Source organism: Simochromis diagramma, unplaced genomic scaffold (assembly GCF_900408965.1).
Source record: "Simochromis diagramma unplaced genomic scaffold, fSimDia1.1 OVJJ01000596.1, whole genome shotgun sequence".
NCBI lineage: Eukaryota > Metazoa > Chordata > Actinopteri > Cichliformes > Cichlidae > Simochromis > Simochromis diagramma.
The window spans coordinates 5,905,499-5,928,657 of record NW_024387245.1 but is presented as its reverse complement, the minus strand read 5'-3'; the positions used below and the strand labels follow the sequence as shown (position 1 = coordinate 5,928,657).

At 39.0% G+C, this 23,159-nt stretch overlaps 1 protein-coding gene across 4 annotated transcripts; it reads right to left on the bottom strand.

Annotated features, from left to right (window-relative positions):
* Positions 1-2,808: 2,808 nt before the first annotated feature.
* lrrc8aa (leucine rich repeat containing 8 VRAC subunit Aa) lies at positions 2,809-18,804 on the bottom strand. Of its 4 annotated transcripts, none has more exons than XM_040000151.1 (4): positions 18,616-18,804; positions 12,524-12,559; positions 9,627-11,751; positions 2,809-7,461 (listed from the first exon to the last, which is right to left on the bottom strand). In XM_040000151.1, the coding sequence occupies exons 3-4, from the start codon at positions 11,739-11,741 to the stop codon at positions 7,186-7,188; spliced, it is 2,391 nt and encodes a 796-aa protein (XP_039856085.1). In that variant the 5' UTR covers positions 11,742-11,751; positions 12,524-12,559; positions 18,616-18,804; the 3' UTR covers positions 2,809-7,185. The 4 variants fall into 4 exon arrangements, with proteins under 4 accessions (XP_039856085.1, XP_039856086.1, XP_039856084.1 ...); XM_040000152.1 differs by lacking the exon at positions 18,616-18,804 and adding an exon at positions 13,346-15,685; XM_040000150.1 differs by lacking the exon at positions 12,524-12,559 and having other exon boundaries at positions 18,616-18,803.
* Between the last annotated feature and the right edge of the window lie 4,355 nt (positions 18,805-23,159).

The following is a 23,159-nucleotide window of genomic DNA, read 5'->3' as shown; positions in this document are numbered from 1 at the left end:
ATCTATTCTGTATGACTTAAGGAGTTTAGACATGGTCTGATTTTCTCACCCAATAAAGGAATATTTAATATATCAGTCTATTCTTTATTCTATCAGAAACAGTTATCACAGCTCGTACATTTTCTTCTTACACATATATGTAAGCATTGAGCCAAATTTAGTAATGCCAACATATTAAACGAACAATATTTGTCTCTTATATATAATACATCTATATATACACTGTCAAAGATACTTGTCTTTGAGTGAAGATTTAAGGTGATAGGAAATTTGAATAAATGCAACTTGAATCTTTACTGAGGCTCAGTGAATGACACGGAGTTCAAGCTCACTGCTGTAATAACTAATAATGATTAATACAATAATAAATATATTGGCCATATTATATTTACATTACCAAAGTGAGATGACTTTAGTCTCATGAACAACATTAGCTAATTGTTATTTACTAACTAATCTTAAAATGACTGTTCAGTACAGAAATGAAGCCCAACAATCATGTTTTTCAGCCTCAGATACTCAACAAATCAAACAAAGCTCATGTAAGAACAAACAAACAAATGAACAAAATGTTTCCTTCATTTCTGTCAAATAAAGCTGTGTGAAACGTTTCCAGCGGTTAGTATCATGGTTGCTAGGCAACCTGGGCAGCGCGACCGAGGCTAGACCGTCCCATTTCACAAGCCTCTCACTTCCGGTCTTAGCGGTCTTTGAGTACGCGGCCCTTGTGGACCGTTAAGGCTGCAGACCCTGAATTGGGATACAACCAATAACTCTGCGCCGTAGTAACATGGAATGACCACTATGTGTCGCTCATGTCACTGATGTAAACGAACATGTGAATCACAGCGCCGACTGGCGGCCCTTCGTGCTATATGCATTAAATAACAACACAACAATACAACAATTTAAAATAAACTTGCAATGCTTACAATAGAGTACTCTTATATAACACTATTGCTAATTATATTAAAATATATTTCCCCAACATTTCCTTTTGTACTTCATATGATTAAGTACTGCTGGTTAAATCTAATGATATGCTAAGAACAGTCATGTGAATAAAGTTCAAATAAAAGCATCCGACCAGAGCAGATACAGTGTACATTACATACTGAAAGAGCTTCCATCCCTTGCTGTCTTGTCAGACAGAATAGATGTCCTCATTTTGTCCAATCATCAAGTCGGGACTTGCTTTAGGGGGTTGCAAGCAGAGGTGAAAGAAGGAGGCCTACTTATAGATTTTACTTCAGTAAAAATAGCAAAGCAGCCACCAACAGTCATTTTCTTATTGTTATTACAGATGCATGAGCAGATTTCTACCTACTATACTTCAATGTATTGCATCATGATTATTCACCAGAAGTATCTGAGAAATGGTGAATTTTAGATGATTATTAAAAGAATAAATGCTTTAATAAATGCTTTGAACACACAGTTCTGCTGTTTACTGAAATATGTACAAATACACATAGAAATACACTATATAAAGGAAACACAGTTTGTACTGTTCTAACAAGTTTGAAATTCAATATTTGGTATGACCACATTTATCCTTTAACACAGTCAAGCTTTTCTTCTAATTTCTTTAAATACTCTTCTGGAATATTTCTCTAGGTTCCTTGCAGGACATTTAAAGCTCTTCTTTGGATGTTGACTGTTTTCTTTTTCCAGTCTCTGTCAAGATGATCCCACATTTGTTCAATAATGTCAAGGTACGGGTTACAAAGCTGCCTCCTAACTCAGAGCAAGCAGACGGTTCAGTCACACGAGTAGGACATGAGCCTCCTTCCATCAATAAAAAACACTTCGGTGGCTGCCTGATGATTGCATTTCATTTAACAACTGCAGTCTGACTTGGACTGTGTGCAATTACTCTCAGACAAATTTTTGAAGTTTTGAAAATAATTGCTGTCTCATTTCTGAATGCAGACAGATTACCAACATGTCGCCATCAGTCTGAATGGCCCTTTGTCAAGCTGGCTGCCAGCTGGTTGTATTCTGGTTGTATTCCTTTAGAACAGAAAGACTGCTGAGCGAAAATTTTATAAATTAGTTAAATATGAATTAGACAGCAAAAGAAATGTGAGCTTTGATGATTTATCACAATATCAACATTTCACACAATTGCCAACTTGACCTCATTCAACTTGTTCGCCGACTGACTCCTACATATGGCAACATTTGTTTTTTTGTTAGTGTTGGTGTGCTTGACTGTCTCATTTTACATTTTTAAAATAAAAAAATGTAAAATGAATTAAAACATTTTAATTAAATAAAACAGATATTGAAAAAGTTTAACTTTGAAGACATGATTTATATGTTACTGCAATACTTTGCAAACTGCAAAATACTGTATCATAAGTGTCTGGTGATTCCCACCCTGCTGAATATAGCCATGTACGCATGTAACCGTAATTCTACTTAATAAACTGAGAACAACTACTCTACTCTAATACATCTCTCTAAAAGAATCACAAGATGATTAACAGGACTGGAAAGTAGAAAACTACTATAATCTGTACTTACAATGTGCTAAAAAAAATATCAGAGAAGGAAAAAACTGTTCAGTAAGAGTGGATACAAACAAGGGTCATCTCAACCTTTCCTACAAGAAGTGCAGCAAAGGGCGAACACTGACAACAAATTGTCCTTCTCTTAGTCAGTGGGTGCAGTGTGCTGCTAAAAATGATTTTGCATACTCTGGATGTTCCACTTCCGAGGAAGAGAAAGGCAAGTCAGATGTCAGTAGTAGCAAAGGTCTAACAAACATAGCGCTCAGGACTTGACCAACAATCATCAACGCACTCAAGAAACAGAATTTTAACTTTATTTTATTTTCATATATTGTAATGGTACAAAAGGAGAGCCTGAACATTAGGCAAAGTTCAGTTGTCCATTGTTACAGACGTCCCACTTAAAAAGCCAGTGTTCAGTCCACTTGGCAACAATTAGTAAAAGGCCTTGTGATACAGACAGTGCTGAGTGAAACAAGTCCGTCCATCCAACTTTTAGTTTACATTTAACGTGATCGGTGCTTAGGTTTAAAAGCATTCCTTCCAGTATCAACGCACACATGGTTTCAAATGAAATGGATGGAAATGAACCGTTTTCCCTGATCCACAGGCATCAGAATACAGAGATGAATTGTACAGAGCAAATACAATCATGATTTATGTTCCATACACAGGCAGAAATATAATGCAACCACGGCAGTTTAAGAAAAATCTAGGGCGATGAAAAGGAAATGAAACTGTCTGGAAATGTACAATCTTGGGAAATATTAACAGATGATATACTGATGTACACAATGCCCACACTGGAGGGTGAGCTCACCTCCATTTACAGTAAGTCAAGATTGTCGAGAGTCGTTTCTGCTCAGTTGTGAAGTCCTGTTTTGTTTATTCAAAAACAGCAGTGTCCAAAGGGAAACCAGCAGCAATATGAATGATGATTATGAGCAAGAATAAACTGACCAGTCACGCTGCTTCACACAAACATTGCTTAAGTGATACATAATTTAGAAACACACAAAAGGAATTGGGAAAAGCTGGAAAATAACAAAAAAGAAGAAGAACAAAAACAAGAAAAGCTTTTATACGCACTGACTTAGTGTGTTTGGGTGAAAATGAGCTGAGACTATATCTGAAACTGCTAGAGTTTTCTTGTAACCAAGGAGCACGTATGAGTCATCAAAACTTCCTCCTTTTGGTTTCGTGGGAATGTCTGACTGACCTTTTCCTCAGACCTTCACCTGATTCACTAACAGAAAAGGGAGTGGGCTGAAAATTAGACGCATGACTCAGAGGGACATGACGGTGAAGGACTGTAGAGCCGAGTCACAGCTCGAAGGACAGAACAAAAATGACCAAGGCAACTCGTCACCATAATATTTGTGCGTATGTGTCCAAACATACGCACGAAAAACAAACAAACCCCCAGATAAAAACATATTCATGGGAATTTTGACAAAGTAGTGTGAGAGAGTGTGAATGAGCACCATCCATCTTCGCGAGTTATACTGACTATACAGGCTCTACTAGGAAATAATTTAGGTTTTTATATATGTCTGAACTCCCAGAACTAATGATGTGACCCACATGTTAAGGCTAAAATTTTATAACAAAAAATGTGCATACAGTTGTTATCCTTGGGCTCAAATCAAGCAACCAGTGCTTTGTAAATCTAAAGTCTGCCATTAGAACACAACAATATTATTGCCCAATATTAGCTATTCGCCAATGTATCGGTATTGGCATTTACAACAGTGTTGTTGATAAATGAAAACTTTAAAAAAAGAAGAGACAGGAGAAACATCCTTCAACCATGTCATGAGTGTTGATGTTGCATAGATTGTCCACCGGAGGGCAGTCTGCAACTTCCCTTTCATCAACGCGTGTTTGGAACGACGCAAACACAACAGCCGCCTGATCCCAGCAGAGCGGAGGTGAATAAATAACGACACATAAAATACATCAGGAGAATTTGTTTATGTTTAGTGCGTTTGAAAGAGAAAAGAAAAATATCGGAGTATTGGCTTTTTAAGTCACCAAATATCGGTATTAATATCAGTCGGGCCCTGTCTGCCATTAGTACCACTGTACACTGCTTAAGTGCTGTGTGCAAACAGAAAGCTTTACAGACAACCTAAAGTTGACTAAGGCCAGTTATTAGTGCTTTGAAAGTGACACTTTCCTGGAATAAAAACCTTAATTAGCAATAACAGGAACGCTACGTATTGGCAACAATGAAGAACAACATGATACATTGTTTTTAAAAAATACTAACAATCAATAATCAGACTAGATGGGCTAACTCAGAGTAAACTGCCAGTTATAGCCCAACATCATACACATTTCTATGTTACTACATTATTTACTTGCCTATTTTTGTGGCTTGATTGGCAGGCGGGAGGCCAACAGTCCCTATCCGCATACTTGGCACTGCTCACATTTATCCCGCAGTATGCAAGCAATTCAATTTAAGTATTCAATCCTTTCCAGGAAAGCTGAGATTTCCAGTGGATGAATCTGTTCCTCTGGCATTATTCCCTTTTTGCTTCCATCTGCAATCTCTGTTGCAATGTTAGCACTAGTTGCTCGTCAGCTCACATAAAGCTAAAGCTCCTATTTCTGCCTTTTAATACCGCATGGGAGCGCTTTACTAGTTCCCCCTACAAGGACATTTGGATTCAGTCAAGGCCTCAGTAAACAAAATATACCGTGAACAAAGGTATAATTGTATCATTAGAGTTAACCTTCCTTTAAAAAGCTTGAATCAAAAGAGAAAAACAGCAGGTAGGAAGAATACGGTACACATGAAACAAACACATTAAATATTTCAGCTATACATTTTACAGCACAAGAAATAAAAAACGAGCCAAGATTGTGATGTTTGCAATCATTCCTGGGGTATAAAGCTTGTAAAATCTAAGGCCATATTAGCTGCAAGAGATGCTTGGCTGGGGTAAACATGGCAGAATTAGTCCAAATGATGCTATTAAATCCAAAGGCCTTAATAAGGAAAGTGTTTCAAGCAAACCACGCATGTTACATTAATTTGGTCCATAGATGGTGGGAATCACATATTGCATGTTCGTTTTCTCTCTCCCTCTCTCTGCAAATGTTTCCTTTCTGTTGTCTGATCTAAATGTTTCTCCACTCTTCCATTTCCTGTTTGTCCTCATCTGTCACTTAGATAAACAGATTACATATAAGTGTCTGCTTTTGAAGCTTGACTCAACTCTTCTCAAACGGGAAGTATCTAAACTTTCCGTTATCACATCTGAAGTTCATTTCCTTTGGGAGTCCCACACATGTAAAGCTTGACTAAAGCTTCATAAATCATATGGCGCATTAAAAAAAGAGGAATAAAGAAAAGAAGAAAAAAGTACCTTCATTCTTGTTCATTTTTTAAGTGTATTATCTACTCGATGTGTGATTAGCAGTATCTATGCTCCATACATTTTAACTAAAAAACCCAAAACAAAACAAAACCAAAAGAAATCCGCTGTGACTTGTAATGCAAGGACAGCTAACCTCACATAATTACATGTAATTACAACATAGCAAAGAAAATAACAATAATATGGGTATAGCTTTGACAATTTCTTTTTAAAATAAATGCAAAACCAAAACTACACGTCTATTGTGCATAACATTGCATTCCAATATTCACAATAAAACAGCCCTTCTCACAGGCCCAAACATAATGCTAATGTATGGTACAATTTAAAAGTACACCAAAATAAATTCTTGGCCTTTTCCCAACACATTACAAGGTGTCATATTAAATCTGATAAAGTAACACACTCAAAAAAAAGTATAATGCTCGTTGAAACAGAAAGATTCAAAGAAAGAAGATTGATTTGTCCACCATAACTTCCCATGCAGTTAACAAACAGCCTGCCTCACAGACTGACGTTATAGTTTAACAACTGCAGGGTATTTAGACATTGAACTGTAGAGTGTGTTCTCATTTGTTTCCACTGAATATTTGACAGCTTTGTTTCTTTGAAGTTCATCTTCTGAGCTAAGGCCTAAGCTGTGAGATCACCCGTGAGATGATTTGCTAATCTTCATCAAGTCATTTTGTCTACATAAAAAAAATGCCTCAGAGTAAGTCGAGCATAAAGAAAGCCAGAAGGAAAAACAACACAGCGAAGCTTCATGCCTCAACACATCGGCTATCAGTTGCGCTGTAATTTGTTCGATTACATCTGCTAGCACAGTGAGGCACGCTGCACCTCATCTGCAGATATAACCGTATAAAACTCAAAGGTGATTTTCAGTCTCGAGGCCAGAGAACGTCAGGCTAACACTCTTCTGTGCATATTTCCTGTTGATAGTAAAGTAGTGATAATCAGCACATTTAGATCACTGGCAAGGTTGAATCGTGCAAGTTTAAATAAACGGGTTTGCTTTGGACAGTTCCTATTGTGGCATGCATACTCAACATCACCTGGATGAAACACTGAAAGGCCACAATACCAAACCACCTTTCATCGCCAAGCTAGGTTATGAGATTATTCCACTGGCAGGCATGAGACAATTCCAAAAGCCATCACTTTCCTGTGCCTGTTGGGCCAGAACTGCTGCATCTCTTTCAAAGTTTCACAAAATTTCACTGCTTCTTCATTCCTCTGATCAAACTTCTCTCCTCTGCAGCTGTCCACAGTGGTTCGGCTCAGGCTTGTTCCTTATCGGCCCTCCACAGCTGCTCTTTCACTTCTGAGGGAAGCGTGTTGAACAGGTCCTCCTCCACCACCAGGCTGCTCTTCTTCAACAGTCGGCACTCGCCGAGCTCCACCGGAAGACACTCCAGACGGTTCCCTCGCAGCTCCAGCTGAGTCAGCCCGGTCAGTTCCCCAAAACGTGATGGTAGAGTCTGCAAGCAGTTGTTCCCCAGATTCAGAGTACGAAGTTTCTTACACTGGAACAGCTCTGGGGGCAACGTCTCAATCTGAAATGGAGAGGAAAGGAGGAGGTTGCAGTTACCCTGGCCTGCTGAGGCAGTTACTAAGCAAATCATGTTTCACATAATAAGCAGCTCAGTTGTAGATCACATTAATTTCAGATGCTAACCAATTAAAACTACGACAAACAGGCAGGATCACAGGAACAAAATCAAAACTAGGTTAAATCTAGGCCTGCAGTTATATATGGGTGAACACGGTGTAGGCCAGTATCGACTTTGGTGACTGCTATGAGCAGATCCAACATTTACTATAGCAACTTAAAGACGGTTAATAACGAGATAAAAGACTTTTAAACAGCTGGGTTATTTTAATTATGATAACCATAAAATAAAGCATCTGTATTGGCGACAGACAAGCAATCTCTTGCTGCCACCTCCAAAACAGCATTGAGTTAAATGTGACTTGATTGGTTCAAATGTTTTGCCAGGTTTGGTTAATTTCAGCTGTTCTTGGATGCCGGCTCTGAGAGTTGAGTATCACACCAGTAAACAGAATCTAGGCATCATTTTAGATTACTTGTAATCTTTTGTTAAAGCCTTATTACACAATTCTACTAAATATAACTACTGTGTGCATTTTTAACCAGCTTAGTTTAGGTAGCTGGAGTGCTAGCTATTAACAAAGAAATTTGTCCTATTACTCAGGATCAACCAAGCAGAGCACAGCTGATGTTTAGACAGCTGATGTTTTATTCAAATCTTACCCTGATACTACATTCATGTGTTTGACCAATCAATGTATGCAACCAGGTCTTTCGAAGCTTAGCTAAAAAAAACATTCCCACGTCCCATGGGTTTTGCACTCAACAATAAAGCTACGGGTTGACAGAACAATTTTACATCTGATTACGAATTTTACGCAGGATGCCCTTCCTGACACCACCCCATAAAGAGGCTAGTCTCCATTCTGAATTGACCCAGCGACTTACACTATGGAGCAAACACCCAATACTACGTAAAACTGGAATTTAATCTGACTCAAATGTGATATTTAGAACAATAAAATAACAGTGGGTTTGCGATGTAACCACCAGAACGTGATACAGGCAAAGAATTTCACAATTCGTGCATGTCTGCTAAAGACTTAAAGGTTTGAACAAATTTAGGACTTGAGTTTACTTTGTGTACCATGAACCTCTGTTTGAAAACAACAATGCAGTCACACTCTGTTAAAAACTTCTAAACATTAAAAACCTTTTTTTTTTTTTATTTGGATAGATAATGTGCTGGAAGTTTAAAGAGGATTTTAAGGAAAAGAGGCCCCGAGAGCCCAAAACATCAAAAGGACCCCATTTAATGGAGCTATTTGTAGCCGCACACAAACCTGCTGGAAGCTATTTTCAGCATGCAAGCGCAGTAGAAAGTCTAGTAAAACAGCAGTAATAATAACCTTTACTGAAAAACACATGATGCTGTATGCATGCTCAGTGTTCAAAACAGTATTATCAGGAGAATTCACCAAGTGTTTCTTTAAATTCTCACAGTAAACAAATGTGAATGAAATGCCCCAAAGCAAATAACTGAGTTAAGTTTTAAATGATCTCCTTCACCAGAAACCACAGGCTTCAATCCAACTGTGAATTTTTAGCATGATTGAACATGTTAATGAAAAATAACCAAGTTTATGATAATCTGCCACCTTAACACAGTGAGGGAGGCTAGATTTGTGGAGAAAAGTGACACATTATACAAATAATACCATATACACTTTGTAATAAATACATAGCAATGACACATTTTGGTTCGCTTGGAGTTCACTTGGATTTTTTTGTGTGTGAAAAGAAGCCAAACCACAGGAAAAAGCTACAAGTTTACAAATTCATCAACTAATTTAGACCAGCGTAAACAAACTATAAAAGCGCCCTTAGACAAAGACTTGGACAGCTGTCAATATACCTGGGTGGTCCACCTAAGTAAAGTCTTTGTATGGGAAGCACTACAGTCCTACTGTTATCTTCAAAGGCATAATTCTACACCAAGAACATGTAGATATTTATAATGGCTGACCTTCGTCAACAACTTATCGGGTTTTTAAGCTAACCTTACTGACATCTATGAGAAAGATAAAGGGGTGGAAACATGACTGCAGAATGAGAGAACTTGATAACTTTTACTACAATGAATAATTTAAGAAATTCTTCGCTACTCACCCTGTTTGCTGTCACTGCAAAATACTGCAGGTTCTGAAGGAAGCCCACATCTGGGTGGATGCTGGTCAGATTGTTGTGGCTCAGGTCTAAGAAGCGCAACTTGCGGCAGAAGAAAAGCTGGCTGGGGATCCTCTCTATCTTGTTCCTATTCAAATAGAGCCTTTCCAGGTTGGTGAGTGTTCCGATCTGAATGGGGATATAGGCAATCTGGTTGTACCACAGCTTCAGGCACACGAGGCGGTGCAGGTGCTGGAAGCTGATGATCTCCTCTATCGTCTTCAGATTGTTGTCCTTCAGGTCGATTTCCTGCAGGTTGTGCAAGCTAAAGATGGAGTGCGGAATACGTTCGAGATCGCAACGAATGAGCTCCAGCTCAGTCAGGTTGACCATTTTCTTCAGGCTGTTGAGCACCATTAGTTTGGTGCCCTCATTGTTGATGGAGAGCTTCTGAAGGTGCACACCCACATCCGTTACCACCTGGGGAAGCTTAGTGAGGTTGCTCTTAAGCCGTAGCACTTTGAGACTTTTGAGCTCTCGGAGCCCATCGATGACAATGTAACGATTATTCTCAGCACTCAGGTTCCCGGTTAAATGCAGCTCTCTGAGATTCTTCAGGCTGTAGATCCACAATGGGATCTCCTTGATATCAGTGAACTTAATGTGGAGGGACTTCAGATTCTCTCTTAGAAAGGCCAGAGCTGGAGCCTCAATTTTAGCCGGGGTGTGATAGAGCCACATTTCTTTTAGGTTGGAAAGCTGGGCGATGATTGGAGGGATAGTAACATCTGGAATAAGTTCCAGCTTGAGCACCTCTAGTTCAATCAGATCAAACACCGTGTCTGGAATCCCGCTGAGCATGAAGAGGTGCAGCTCCAGCTTCTCCTGGGAGTTCTTGGTGATACGCTGCCGTAGCTTCTCCAGTGTCCACTCATTGTTCAGGTTGAGTTGCCTCAGCTTGTTTTCACTCACCTCTGACAGAAACACAGCGAAGCGCTTGGAGTAAAGAGGGTCATACTGATCTATCATGTGCAGCATGAAGGCAAAGTCGTTCTTTACATCTGGGATGTCACTGTAACTGCTTTCCTCACGGATTGCTTCAAAGGAGTATCGTTTCAGGGAGCGGCTGAGCATCCAACAAAGAGTGTACATGCAGATGAGTCCATAAACCACCACCAGGGAGATGTAGAAACAGGCCAAAATCCTGAAAAGAGTTGCTAACGGATGGGCGCAATGGAACGAGCTGTACCCGGTTAGATTCTGAATATTCTCTGTGCACAGCACATTGAAGCTGATGTGTTTTACATAGTGGGCTGTGTAGCCAAATATCAGTATAAACTTTATTACCTTGATAATGGTCTGACGTATGTAAAGGCGGTACACTATATCACCCTCCTCTACATGTATTCTGAACTTTTTAACCTTTTCAAAAAGGGCCTTGGCCTGCTCCCCTTCCTTTTTATCTAAAACTCCAGTTTCAGAGCGATCAACAATTCCTTGTTCAATTCTGGTCTTTGTTCGTTGGAGCATGGGCACACTGGCCTCAACATCCTCGCTCACGCTTGAGGCCTTCTTGTCCATCGAACCGTTCATTTTCCCCACAGGCTTGGGGTCGCTCTCCTCCACCACGGTCTCAGACAAAGCTCTCGTTGTCCACGGGGAGTCGAAGCACTTGAGGAGGATGGAGACAAAATGCTCCACTTTAGAACTCGTGCGGGGGAACTTAAACCAGAAGTTGCTGCAGGCCAGGAAGATTAGAGTGTGGAGTAGCACCAGATAGGGGAAATATTTGGCAAACCAGTGTAGTTTTTTCTCATAGCAGACTGCGTCTACATAGTTATACTGATGTCGGTCAAGGTCATACTGAATGCCTTTGGGTTCCGGTGCGTAGTGGGTGGTCAGATTCGGCATGGGCATGACTTCGCACGAGTCATTAACGACCCACTTGCAAGGCAAGCAGATCATCTTGTCCTGTGTGACCTGCAGCGTCCCGCCGAACACCGCAATCATCAGCATGACGATTGAGATGTAGTCTGTGAAAACGTCCCACCATGGCTTCAGGATGCGGTACGCTGGCTGGGTGTCAGCAAAGTATCGGAGCTCTGTGACGGGAATCATGATGGTTTATCTAAAAAAGCAGAGACAACAGAGGATTAGTTCATGACATGTTAGGTTAAACTGTGTTTTGAAAACCTTAATGCTTTGGGGCAAAACTTTGTATAAATTACACTCAAAATATTATTCCTGCCTGTTGGCAGCTGACTGTGGCAGCTGGTTGTGAATATTTTAAGCTTTTTCCTTATGAAATCCAGTTGAATAGCTGTTTTTCTTTGATAGCTTCTATGCCAGTTTCTGGGATTAAGCCAACCATTGTTTTCATTAGGAATTAATCCTCTAATTATTTCCTCATTCATTATTTCTAAAATGCCATGAAATAGTGAAGAATGTCCACTATGGTTTCCTGAAAGAATACATTAAATTACACTCCAAAACTATGACACAGTCAATTTACAAATACATAAACCAGAGAGAGTCTGATGGTGCACTGGAGAAGCAAATGTTTGGATGTCTTGTTTTTTTGCATGAAATATGATTCAAATTATTAAACCATCTATACAGTGGAAACCCATATTCCCAACAGCAATCAAACATATTTGCCACAATGTGTCTTGGAGAATATCACAGCACTGAAAATAGTACTAAATGGATACCATAATAACATCACCATTTCATATAGCAGGATAAACACAATCCTTTCATTTTACACTGCACAATTGGAAGGAAGCTTGCTTTAGTCTTGCCTTCTTGCTCTTATGTTATGTCAATATTGATGTGAATATTTTAAAAAGTCAGACAGCAAATTAATAAATGCCACACACACACAAATAGCACTAACTTACAATTTGCCTTTTATCCTGATGTAGCCCAACAAGCACCTATGAGCAAAGAAGTGGAGGTTACCAGACTAGAAACACACAAAACACGATAGTTCTGATAGCTATTTGTCCTACAACTAAACAAAAGATCCTCTGAGCATCTTGCATGGGACACAGCACATTGCAGAGGCAATAGCAGCACAGACCCCGAAGCAGGCATGTTCATACAGACTCGGTGTCTCCACCTGTACTGCTACGTAGCCCTTTCTCAGAATGAATACGTTTTAACATGTTACTCCTTACAGAAAGGGCCACGAAGGAATGTATTCTCCCAAGGAGCTATGTAAAATCCTGCAAAACCATCTTAAACAAATTTCCTGATTGTTTTCCCCCAAAAAGTGAACAATCCGAACAAGCAGGAATACTTAAATTAAAATCAAGAAAAACAACTTGAAAATGGATGCTAAACCCATTACTGAACACAAAGCTGCTGTTGATCACACGAAAACACAAATCCCCCAAAGTGAAAAACTCCTGAGGCTTGAGTATGTGTGTAAAAACCACAATCAGGCATCTTTTTCAAACAGTAAATAACAATAGACTGAACAATAAAAAAATAGAGCAGTCAAAGCAGCTTTTTTTCACAATTCAAGATGTTTTAAAGGATCATATTAGCCCAAGTATAACCTCCTACACAGAAATACAGTTTCATGTGGACACAAATCTGATAGTAGAAGAAGAAACAAATCAACTGTAATAGTACTACTTATTTTTCTTCTTATAACAGTAAGGAAGAATCAAAAACAACAAAAACTGCATCTCCCTGTTTGTTCAACCACCCCCTACCTTATGAAAGAAGATAGCTGCGCAAGTCCTCACAAAAACGCATTGTTTTTTATCCAGTTCAAACCAGAATGGCAGCGGAGTCGCTGTTGGCCTCCTTCGTTAGGCTTCTGCTTTGCTTTAACACAGAAATTACAGCACACTGAGACCCCAACAGCTGCCACAATACCCTTAACTGTAACCAGTCAGATGGTGTTATTCCACAACAGGCTATCTTTGACTCCAGTGCAGTGTACACTTCCCTGTACCACAACAGATTCATGACAAACCCAAAAGCATTTGACATGCTCAACTTTAAAATGTGACAGATGGAAATTCTGGTTTTGCAATACAGTGAAACTGCTGCATATTTTCACTTTTGTGTCTTGAAGTCATTGGTGTGTCACTTAGATCACAAGTTTGCCACAATAAGCTCATATAAACTCCAAGTTCCATGTAACATAAACTAATTGCCAAGATCTTCCAAGAATTTCACACCAGGCTCTGAAATAACCCTAACAATAATAATGGATGATCCGGTGAGGTCACAATGTGCCACTAATATCTTTAATTCAAAAGAACATCCGAGGTTTGTTTCACTTCATCCTGGCACAGGAAAATAAACACCAGTCTGCAAGCAGCTTACCTTGAACCACACTACACTTCTCCAAAATCATCCCTCTAATAATTTCAACCAAGGACTTCTCTGAGGAACTAAGGACTTCCTGTCACTATCCCTGGTGTAAAATAAAAAAGGTCAAGACAGGATAATATAGTGACTGTGTTCTTTCTTGTTTGCTATGTTACCGCAGTACATTTCTCCTGATTTTCTTTCTCAAACAGAGATGCCTTTGTGCAGGCGAAGTGCAGGTGAACCTGACCACCGAAACAGCCAGTGTATTACAGAGCCAGAAATAATTTCCCTCAAGGACACTAGTGTCCATTTGGTTTGTCACAAAAACAAATGGACATGCCTCTTTTGCAGTATATAATGGACTTTCCTTTAAAATAACCCCAAGCAACCCCAAGTAGCTTTAAGTGATATCTGACAGCTAATCTCCAAAAACTAAATGAACTCCAGTGAGGGGAAAAAAACCCTCTTCCTGTGGGGCTTAAACTTAAAATCCCACAGGAATAAGTCGCAGGTTCGTATGGGTGCCACTCCCTACTGCTCCTTAGGATAGATTTTTGGTGGTAGGCATACTTTAATACCAACAACTTTCGAAAGACCTTAAAAAAATAAAGGACTGAAGGACTTTCTAAGGACTTAAGGTCATCATCAATGTACACATACAGGCAGCGCAGGACAAGAGTGTGCGTAGTGCAAAGATCAGAGCACAGCATGCAATCGTGAAAGAGATGAGAAAAACCCCAAAATGATAACAAAATAAAAAGAAAAGGAAAAAGAAAAATGTGCTATAATCTTTGTTATGTGTCCATGATGAGAAAACACTGAACAAGATGGTGTTAACGATGGACAGCATGTCTCCAATGTGATTTGAACCCCACTGAATGTGCACATGACACCTTTGGGAGAAACTTTTAGTAGACAGAAGAGACAAAGTTGAACTTGTTGGCAAAGATAAACAACATACTTTGAGGGAAAAGGGCACTCTATACTAAGGCTAAAAGCTCAACTCAACTAGGCTGGATATTTAAAAACGGATATGATTTTTGAATATTCAAATAGTAATTAAAAAATGAGATACTTTATGCCTTAATAATTCCTTGGTTTTTTTTACTGGCATTTGCAAGGATATAATACACTACTATCACCCAAAAGGGATGGTAATGCACATGCAAAGCCAAATACAGTGAGAGCTGTCAAAAACCTTCAAATAGAACTTAAAAAATAATGCAGCAAAGCTAGCATATCACAAGTCTGCCACAACTATACAACAGTCATCAGAGAGGAGTATGTTGGAAGGATGTCTTTGTAGAATATTATATTTGATTAGAAATGCCTGTTAATCCAAACCTTGAAGCAGGGTGGAGGTAGCATTATGGGTTGGAGCTGTTTTGCAAGTTCAGAAGACTTTCCAATCGAAAACACTGAATTTAATTTTTGTGTTTAATTCAGCAGTCTACGAGCAGAAGATTTTGAAAGGCTGGGTCATACAACAGGACACTGATTCAAAACATATATAAAAAAAAAACAAACAGATAAGCCCATGTCTCAAGCCACCACGAATTTCTTTAAATGTTGCTTCCAAGGAGCCAGACTTTATTGTAACTGTTTAAAGTGGTCATGAGCAACAATTCTCCAGGCTTTCTGAACGTTTTTCAAAACTTTTTTCTTAACTAACTGGCTGCTTTTTGATTGATTGAGTATCTGAGTATTTTTAGAGAAATTATTTTCATTTATTTGTTTATTTACTTCACTTAACACTGACAAGCATAAACAAGACACCTAACTCAAGGGATGAACGAGTGTTGTGTCTACACATAGCAGACAACTTAGCAACAAACTCATTTTAAATTGCATCTTTCGACAGTTCGTTACTATTTTTGCTCCAAGTTGATTGCCAAATAGCCATTAGCTAAAAACTTGGCATACGTCAGCATGAAGAAATTGCACAAGTGGAGGACAAAAGAAGAAGTTTCAGGCATAAAAATAATTTTGCAGTATACGAAAATGAAAAAAAAATGCAGCAAAGAAGCCATTTTTAAGGAAGGGAAACAGGGAGAAAAAGCTGAGGTAGATATGAGCTCAGCTAAAAATCAGCGACAGCTGGTCTTATGGAGTGATGAATTTGAAGCTTTTGGGTCAAAGTGTCATAGGAGGAGGTCAGGAGAGAGGTACAACTGGGAGTATGTACAGCCAAAACACGGTGGAGGCTCAGTCATGGTTTGGGGTTGCATTTCAACAAGGGGTGTTGGGAATCTTATCAAAACTAATGGAATTATGAAAGCACAAAAGTGCCCCTAGATTTTGATCCACGATGCAATACCAGCAAACATCCTAGAAGAGCTTTGCATGTAATTCCAGAAGAACTATTCCTGAAGACTACCCATAGAAATTACAAGAAAGCTACCTGTGAGATATCAGGTAGTGTTGAAGAACAAAGGTAGACATACCTTTGTTAGAAGGGGTGGCTTCTAATGATCTTAGAAGCCACCCCTAAAGAAATGAGGTGTGGTACAACACTTGCACAGTAATGACATCTCACTCATGACTGTGTCTTTCCAGTTAAGATTATGACGGCCTATTAGCGTAACTTAGCAGAAGACCACTTTACAACTAATTAATTCTGGTTAATTTCTTGCAACTGTACACATGTGGACAGAAAGATGGATAGATACCAGTGCTGCCAGCACTTATTGCAGGCAGGAAGTTTTATTACATTCACTTAGATTGATACACGCTATAAACTCCTCTGTGTTTGAAACATCTCTCAATATTCCCTTGGCAACTACTTCACAAATTTCCATTTAAGTGCCGCAAACATTTATAGGACCTCCAAAGCAACAGAGAGCATCACTTTACTAACGTCTTCTACGCCCTGTTATCACGTACCATACAGCAGAGATGACTAAGGAACAGCGTGTTTTGGATCCCTTCATCAGTTCACAGTTGTTGAAAGTATTACACCCAGATCTCAGGGTTGTGTCAACAGCATCCAGTCCAGGCTTGTTGCTCCAAATGTGCTGGAGTTGAATATCAATTTTAAGCGACAAAAATCAGCTTTTTTCCACCATATTTTGACACTGTGTGGTACAAATAATGTATCATTTGAAAATAATGAGGTGAGAAATCATATATGAAAAGACTAAATGGTAAATGGCCTGTATTTGTATAGCGCTTTCCTAGTCCTTAAGGACCCCAAAGCGCTTTACACACTCAGTCATCCACCCATTCACACACTGGTGATGGCGAGCTACATTGTAGCCACAGCTGCCCTGGGGCACACTGACAGAGGCGAGGCTGCCGGACACTGGCGCCACCGGGCCCTCTGACCACAACCAGTAGGCAACGGGTGAAGCGTCTTGCCCAAGGACACAACGACCGAGACTGTCCAAGTCAGGGCTCGAACCTTCCGATTACAAGGCGAACTCCCAACTCTTGAGTCACGATTGCTCCGACTAATCCTACCTTGGTCCGATTCTAGCTTTTCAAAGGAGGATCCCTGCACTTAACAATTTTTCCAGCACTTCCCAGCACTATGTGGCAATAACGACATAACTATGTGATCTGGATCCAGCAAGTCAAAGGCATTGATTAGTTTCCCGTTATTATTTTTCCATTTTAGCTAATACTTAGTAAATCCTGATAAAAGTCTACATAAGGCTGTTATGGGGCAGCTGAGTTGCTAGTCTACATCAGCACTACATATCAGCAGTGACAGTGTTTTCTAAAGCCACAATCCACTGATGGATCCACTCACACTTTATAAAGAGGTCCTTGACCACAAAACTGTTGCCTAGAACGCGGAAAAGAAAATGAAAAGAAAAGAAATTCAGGCCAAAAACTTGAGATCGTTCTTCACAGCCCATTTGTACAAAGCAGAATTATCACAGCTTCCGATCTCAGTCCATCTGCCCAGCCCTGGGGCATCAAATCAAGGGATGGAGAGGACAAGGTCTAACAACTGCTGACTCACAAAGAATGTACACCAGTGATGTCATGCTCTCACACATGTTCACAGTAATGAGAGGTCTGAGACATAAACCGTTTAAAACTACTTTATAAAGACATATCCTGATCTTATAAATAAATCATTGTAACCACATTTGTGTGCCTAGCCTGCCAATGGCAATATTACTACAGCAATGCGATAAAATCATAAGAGCTCTTACATGTATATTGTGACTCTGTAGTAATAAAAATGAGAAGAAGAACAGCTCCTTATGAACTTAATATCCGAGAAACATCGAGTTACAAAACAGAGCTCTCCTGTTTTCCACTGCATGCACATGCTTTGCGGCTGCTGATGGGAAAACTTCCGTGTTTTAATCTGCTGTTTATAGCTTCAGTGTTTTATCAGCAAAAAACTGTTTGCGCTAAAAATCCCAGAACACCTCGCCTGGCCTTCAGCTGTGGACAAAAATGCATTTAAACAGGACCGAGAATATTTCATTAGCTTAAAAAAAATCAATCCGAGGCGGTAACACAGTCAGATAAAATTACATGTAATCCAACCCCCCAGAGCGACCTTTAGTTAGGTGGTCCTCTCCACAGCAAGAGTCAGCAGAGCAGGGACGGGAAACGATGTCTCATGTCGGTGCTCAGTTAGCAGTCTGCGGCAGCTAACTGGTTATATACCAAACACCCTGAAAAATAACAAAAGACCCACCTGTTTTGCTAAAGCTGGTGTCTCTCGCCTCCTCCGCACTCTGGTGAAACATTTCTCAAACAGGCTTCAGAAGCTGAGGCAGCTCGGACATCAGGCCGGAGCCCCGTTATGCTGCTACGGTAGAAGAAACCCGCAAGAAGGCTAGAGCGATGCGGGACCGTCGGCTCCCACAAAGAGCTCTGTCCGAGCAGGGACGGGGGAAAGCACGAAATTATACAGTTTTTCAAAATAAAAGCACAACCCTCTCATCTCACTCTCGCTCTGTCCCTCTCACTTCTGTTTTCCCCTATTTTCTTTTAGCTTTCCTTTTTAAGTTTTATTAAATTAGATAAATAGGTTAGATATATATCTACTCCCAGTCGGTCGCGGCAGATGGCTGCCCCTTCTGAGACTGGTTCTGCTGGAGGTTTCTTCCTGTCAAAAGGTTTCTTCCCACACTTACCTTACAGTATAAAGTCTGTGAGACAAATGTTGTGATTTGGGGCTATATAAATAAAATTGAATTGAAAAATTTAATTTAATTGAATAGAATAGAAATAAAATTAAATACAACGGAATTGAACTGAACTGAACTGAACTACAGCCCTCTTTAAACTTAAGTGGGCCAGTGAAAGTCTGCATTTCTGTAAGTGTAAAGAATTGTAATTACACACTTAACATATCTTAAGATAAGAATAAAAAGTGCAATTCATCTTTTCGTTTTTCTACATGATAAAGAAGGGCTCCTTTGGTACATAAAAAACGCTGTCAGTCCATTTGTTTGGGCTTGTAAATTGTAGGAAATAAATGTGTAAAATTACACATTGCTCATTGGTCAGAATGTCCTGTAATTATAAAAGAGAAGGGTTTTGCTAATTGACAAACAAAACACAACTGTATAACAGGGGCGGAGCGTGGGGGTGGCTTACTGGGCTTAAGCCCGGGTTGTTTTGTCAGAAGCCCGGGGTCTTTTGGAGTGTAATTTTTTCATAGTTAGATGCCTGGCTAACAACTGTATAAAACAAAAAGTACACACAATATTCGAAGCACATAGTGCACACTGTGGGAATTTACGACTGTGCGTGAATCCCCCCTGATATTGGTATGATCCGAGCTCAGGCACTAAGCGACTGAGCGAGGGGGCGGGGCAGCTGCCGCCTGTGAGTGCGCTGTTGGAGAAACGGAGCCAGCCATACTAAGGAGAGCTTAAGTTTGACCAGGTACCAAAGCAAATCATTCGTACCGTACAAATAATGTAAATATGACGGTGAATCACGAAAGATTGATATCAAACTGATCACTTGACCAATATTACGTTACTTGCTCTTCAAGTGAATCAACAAATGGCGAAATGAAAAGCCGAACAAATGCTATTTTTTTTTATAGAGTCTTATCTTGCCTGTGTTTATTTCATATTTTCAGTTCTTACCCTCCCCGACTAAATCGGTTTCAGTTGTGTACTGAAATATAAGAATGGACATTAGAGGGTTCTTTCACAAGAAAAAACTTCAGTCACTGTTATTTTATATATTATGCTTTGTTGTGTGTCTCTTACTATTCGGTGCCATTTGAGTCCTAATGCTTATGGTAATTTAGGTAAAATGTCTATGCTTTTTCTAACCTTTCTGTATGTTAACCCCCCTACTCATGAACACATGAATATACACAGATAAAACGTAAGTACTTTATTTTAGCACAAGTCCAAGTACTCTGTCCACATCATGCTTGCTCGACTTCCGTTATAAAAATAACTTAAAAAAAAAAAATCTAGATTTTTCATCCCTTGTTGTTTCCTCTTGTTTGCATAGAAATATTACTGAACAAGTTCAGTATATTTTATATGCACAACAAGAGGGATTTCAGTACACCAGCAGTATATTCACATTTGTAACCAGATTTTACATACACTTTAGGGCGAAAACATAAAACATTTTTACTGAACAACATCAATTTAGAGTAAACTTTTGTTTTAGATAAATATTGAAATATCTTTTGAATTAGTTAAATGTCAGAATAAGAGAGACAGAGCTTTCTGTTTTTTATCACTTTGATCAAATTTAGGAGTACATATACACTAAGTTTGTTAATTAATAAGAAACTCCAGACGATTCCATTCTGAGCTGAAGAAGCTTCTGATAGGTTAGTAGAGTCCATGTGAGTAAATTGGTGGCACAGCTGTGGATGCATATAAGGCAAAACACAGAGCCTGTTTTTTGAAATGGGAAAATTAAGAGATGTCAACCAAAACACCAGGAAAAGAACTGTGGAGCTCCATAAGTGTGGCTCAAGTTTGAATACAATTTGGTGCCATTTGCAATTAAGAAATACAGATAGTTTCTCTCTTTACTCTTAAAGTTAACAAATATGTTTTTTATATTTATCAATCTAAAAAAGTAAACATTTAGTCTGATTTGATGTTACAATTAAAAAAGTGTTTGTGTTTTTATCTGAAGAGTACATAAATATGTGGTTTCAACTGTATATTTGATGATTGTCAGCACAAAGAGGGAGAGAGAGGAGCAGAGAGGGAGAGAGAGAATGAGGACAGAACAGAAATGGAACAAGAGCAGGTGAGACAAACATGTTAGTCAAATGGTTGTTTACCAAAAGTATCACCGTATCATAGGTCCTCATGTATCTCGTACCTAGTGTTTCTTTTTAGGTTTGCTATTTTTCAAATTCTATATTTATTAAGTTATGCAGGCTTGTTTGCACAACAAGGCTAAATAATTATATAAACTTTTCTCAATCTAAATATTGTACTTTGGTAGAATTTAAAAAATAAGTGTAGTGCAGGTCTATGATGATTTTTAGTGCTACTATCATCTAGTTCTGATTCTGGTTCTGTCTTGGTTAAATCCTAAGTAGTCGTGATTTTGAACTGTTGCAGTCCTGTTTTAATTCCGGATCAGTTCTGGGTCTGGTTGAATTGGGGTTTAGTCCTCGTGTCTTGATACAGCCCCGACTTTGTTCTGCCTTGCTGCTTAATTAAAAAACTAGTTTAAGGTGTCCTGCACATGTGATATATATTTTTCCCTATATGAAGTCATTCTTTTTTGAACAAAACTCAAAACAGAGCCTATTAATCTTTCAGTCATTTCTAACCCCCCCCCCCCCCAAAAAAAAAAAAAAAAAAAAAAAAATCCCACATGCATACTACCCTTTAGGGCTAAGCCCCGGGTGTTTCAAATGTCTGGCTCCGCCTCTGCTGTATAAGTTATAAATGTGTTAAAAAAAATGTAAACAGTGAAAAAATTCAAATCAATACTTTATGCGATCTAACCCCCCCCCCCTTTTTTTTTTTTTTTTACATTTACAGTAACTTTAAGGGTTTAAAAATAGCAACAACAATAAAAAATCACACTCATCTTGATTCACCAGCAATTTCTTCTTTCGGCTCTTCCACAAATCTCTGCAGTGATTGCACGGTGGAACTGTGCATACATTTTTAATAACTACCCCACATACAGCATCTAATTTCATTGGTACACTTGCACATAAATTTATGGTAGTTTAGGTAGGTCATTCCAAAAATTTTAGATGAACTTGTCACATTTCTTCAATTTTTAAGCTGACTGGGCTGCTTGTGTCTGTTCATCCACATCCCAGATTGACTTTGGGGCACCTCAAGTCTAAATATTATCGGAAATGTGCTCAACCTCATTCCAAGCATTATATATTCACTTCAGAACAGATGCAAAAAGCCTTCAAATCAAACTTTAGATGGAACTGTTCCCACTGAATAATACATGTTTGCCTAAAGTGAGGGCTTATGAATAAGGTATGAATCCTCCCTGTAATGATCATTTGTGCAGAATATCATATAGTACAGTCCATAACATGTTAATAAACAAACAGCATTTAGAGATAATATATTTTAAAGTGTAAATACTTGCTGTGAAAAGGTATTTGCCCCCTTTCTGATTTGTTAGGGGTTTTTTTTTTTTTTTTTTGCATATTTGTCAGGCTTATATTTCAGATCATCAAACAAATTTTAATATCAGACAAAGATAACTTGAGACAATACAAAATCCAATTTTTGAATGGCTTTGTATCCATTTCCAGGCTGAAAATGACTTTCTCAGCTGCCCATGAGTTTCTTTAGGTCGTGGCATAACGTGTTGGGTTTTGAGATTATTTAGCCTACTTCACTTTGTCAGATAATTACTATTAAGCGATTTTTTGATTCAACAGGTCTGGCAGTAATCAGGCCTAGGTGAAGTTAGTGAAACTGAACTTAGCTTGTGACAAATGTGACAAGTATGAAATAAGAAATTTTCACAGCACTAAAACCTTCTAGTTTAGAAATGTGTTTATTTAGTTCATCTGTATCACAAGTCATACAAGTGAGCCCTGTGCTTGCTCTGTCACAGTAACAAAGAACTATAATACCCAGAAACTGCACATGGACCCATCACAGAGACAGTGTGCCACAGAGTTCCACTTTTAAGACATCCATACCTTTCCCTTAACCCACACAGCTCAGTGCATTTGTCATTTGTGCTTATTGCCATTCAATTAACCTCCACAGGCCTGCAGCAGCCTTGGCCACAACCTACTGGAAC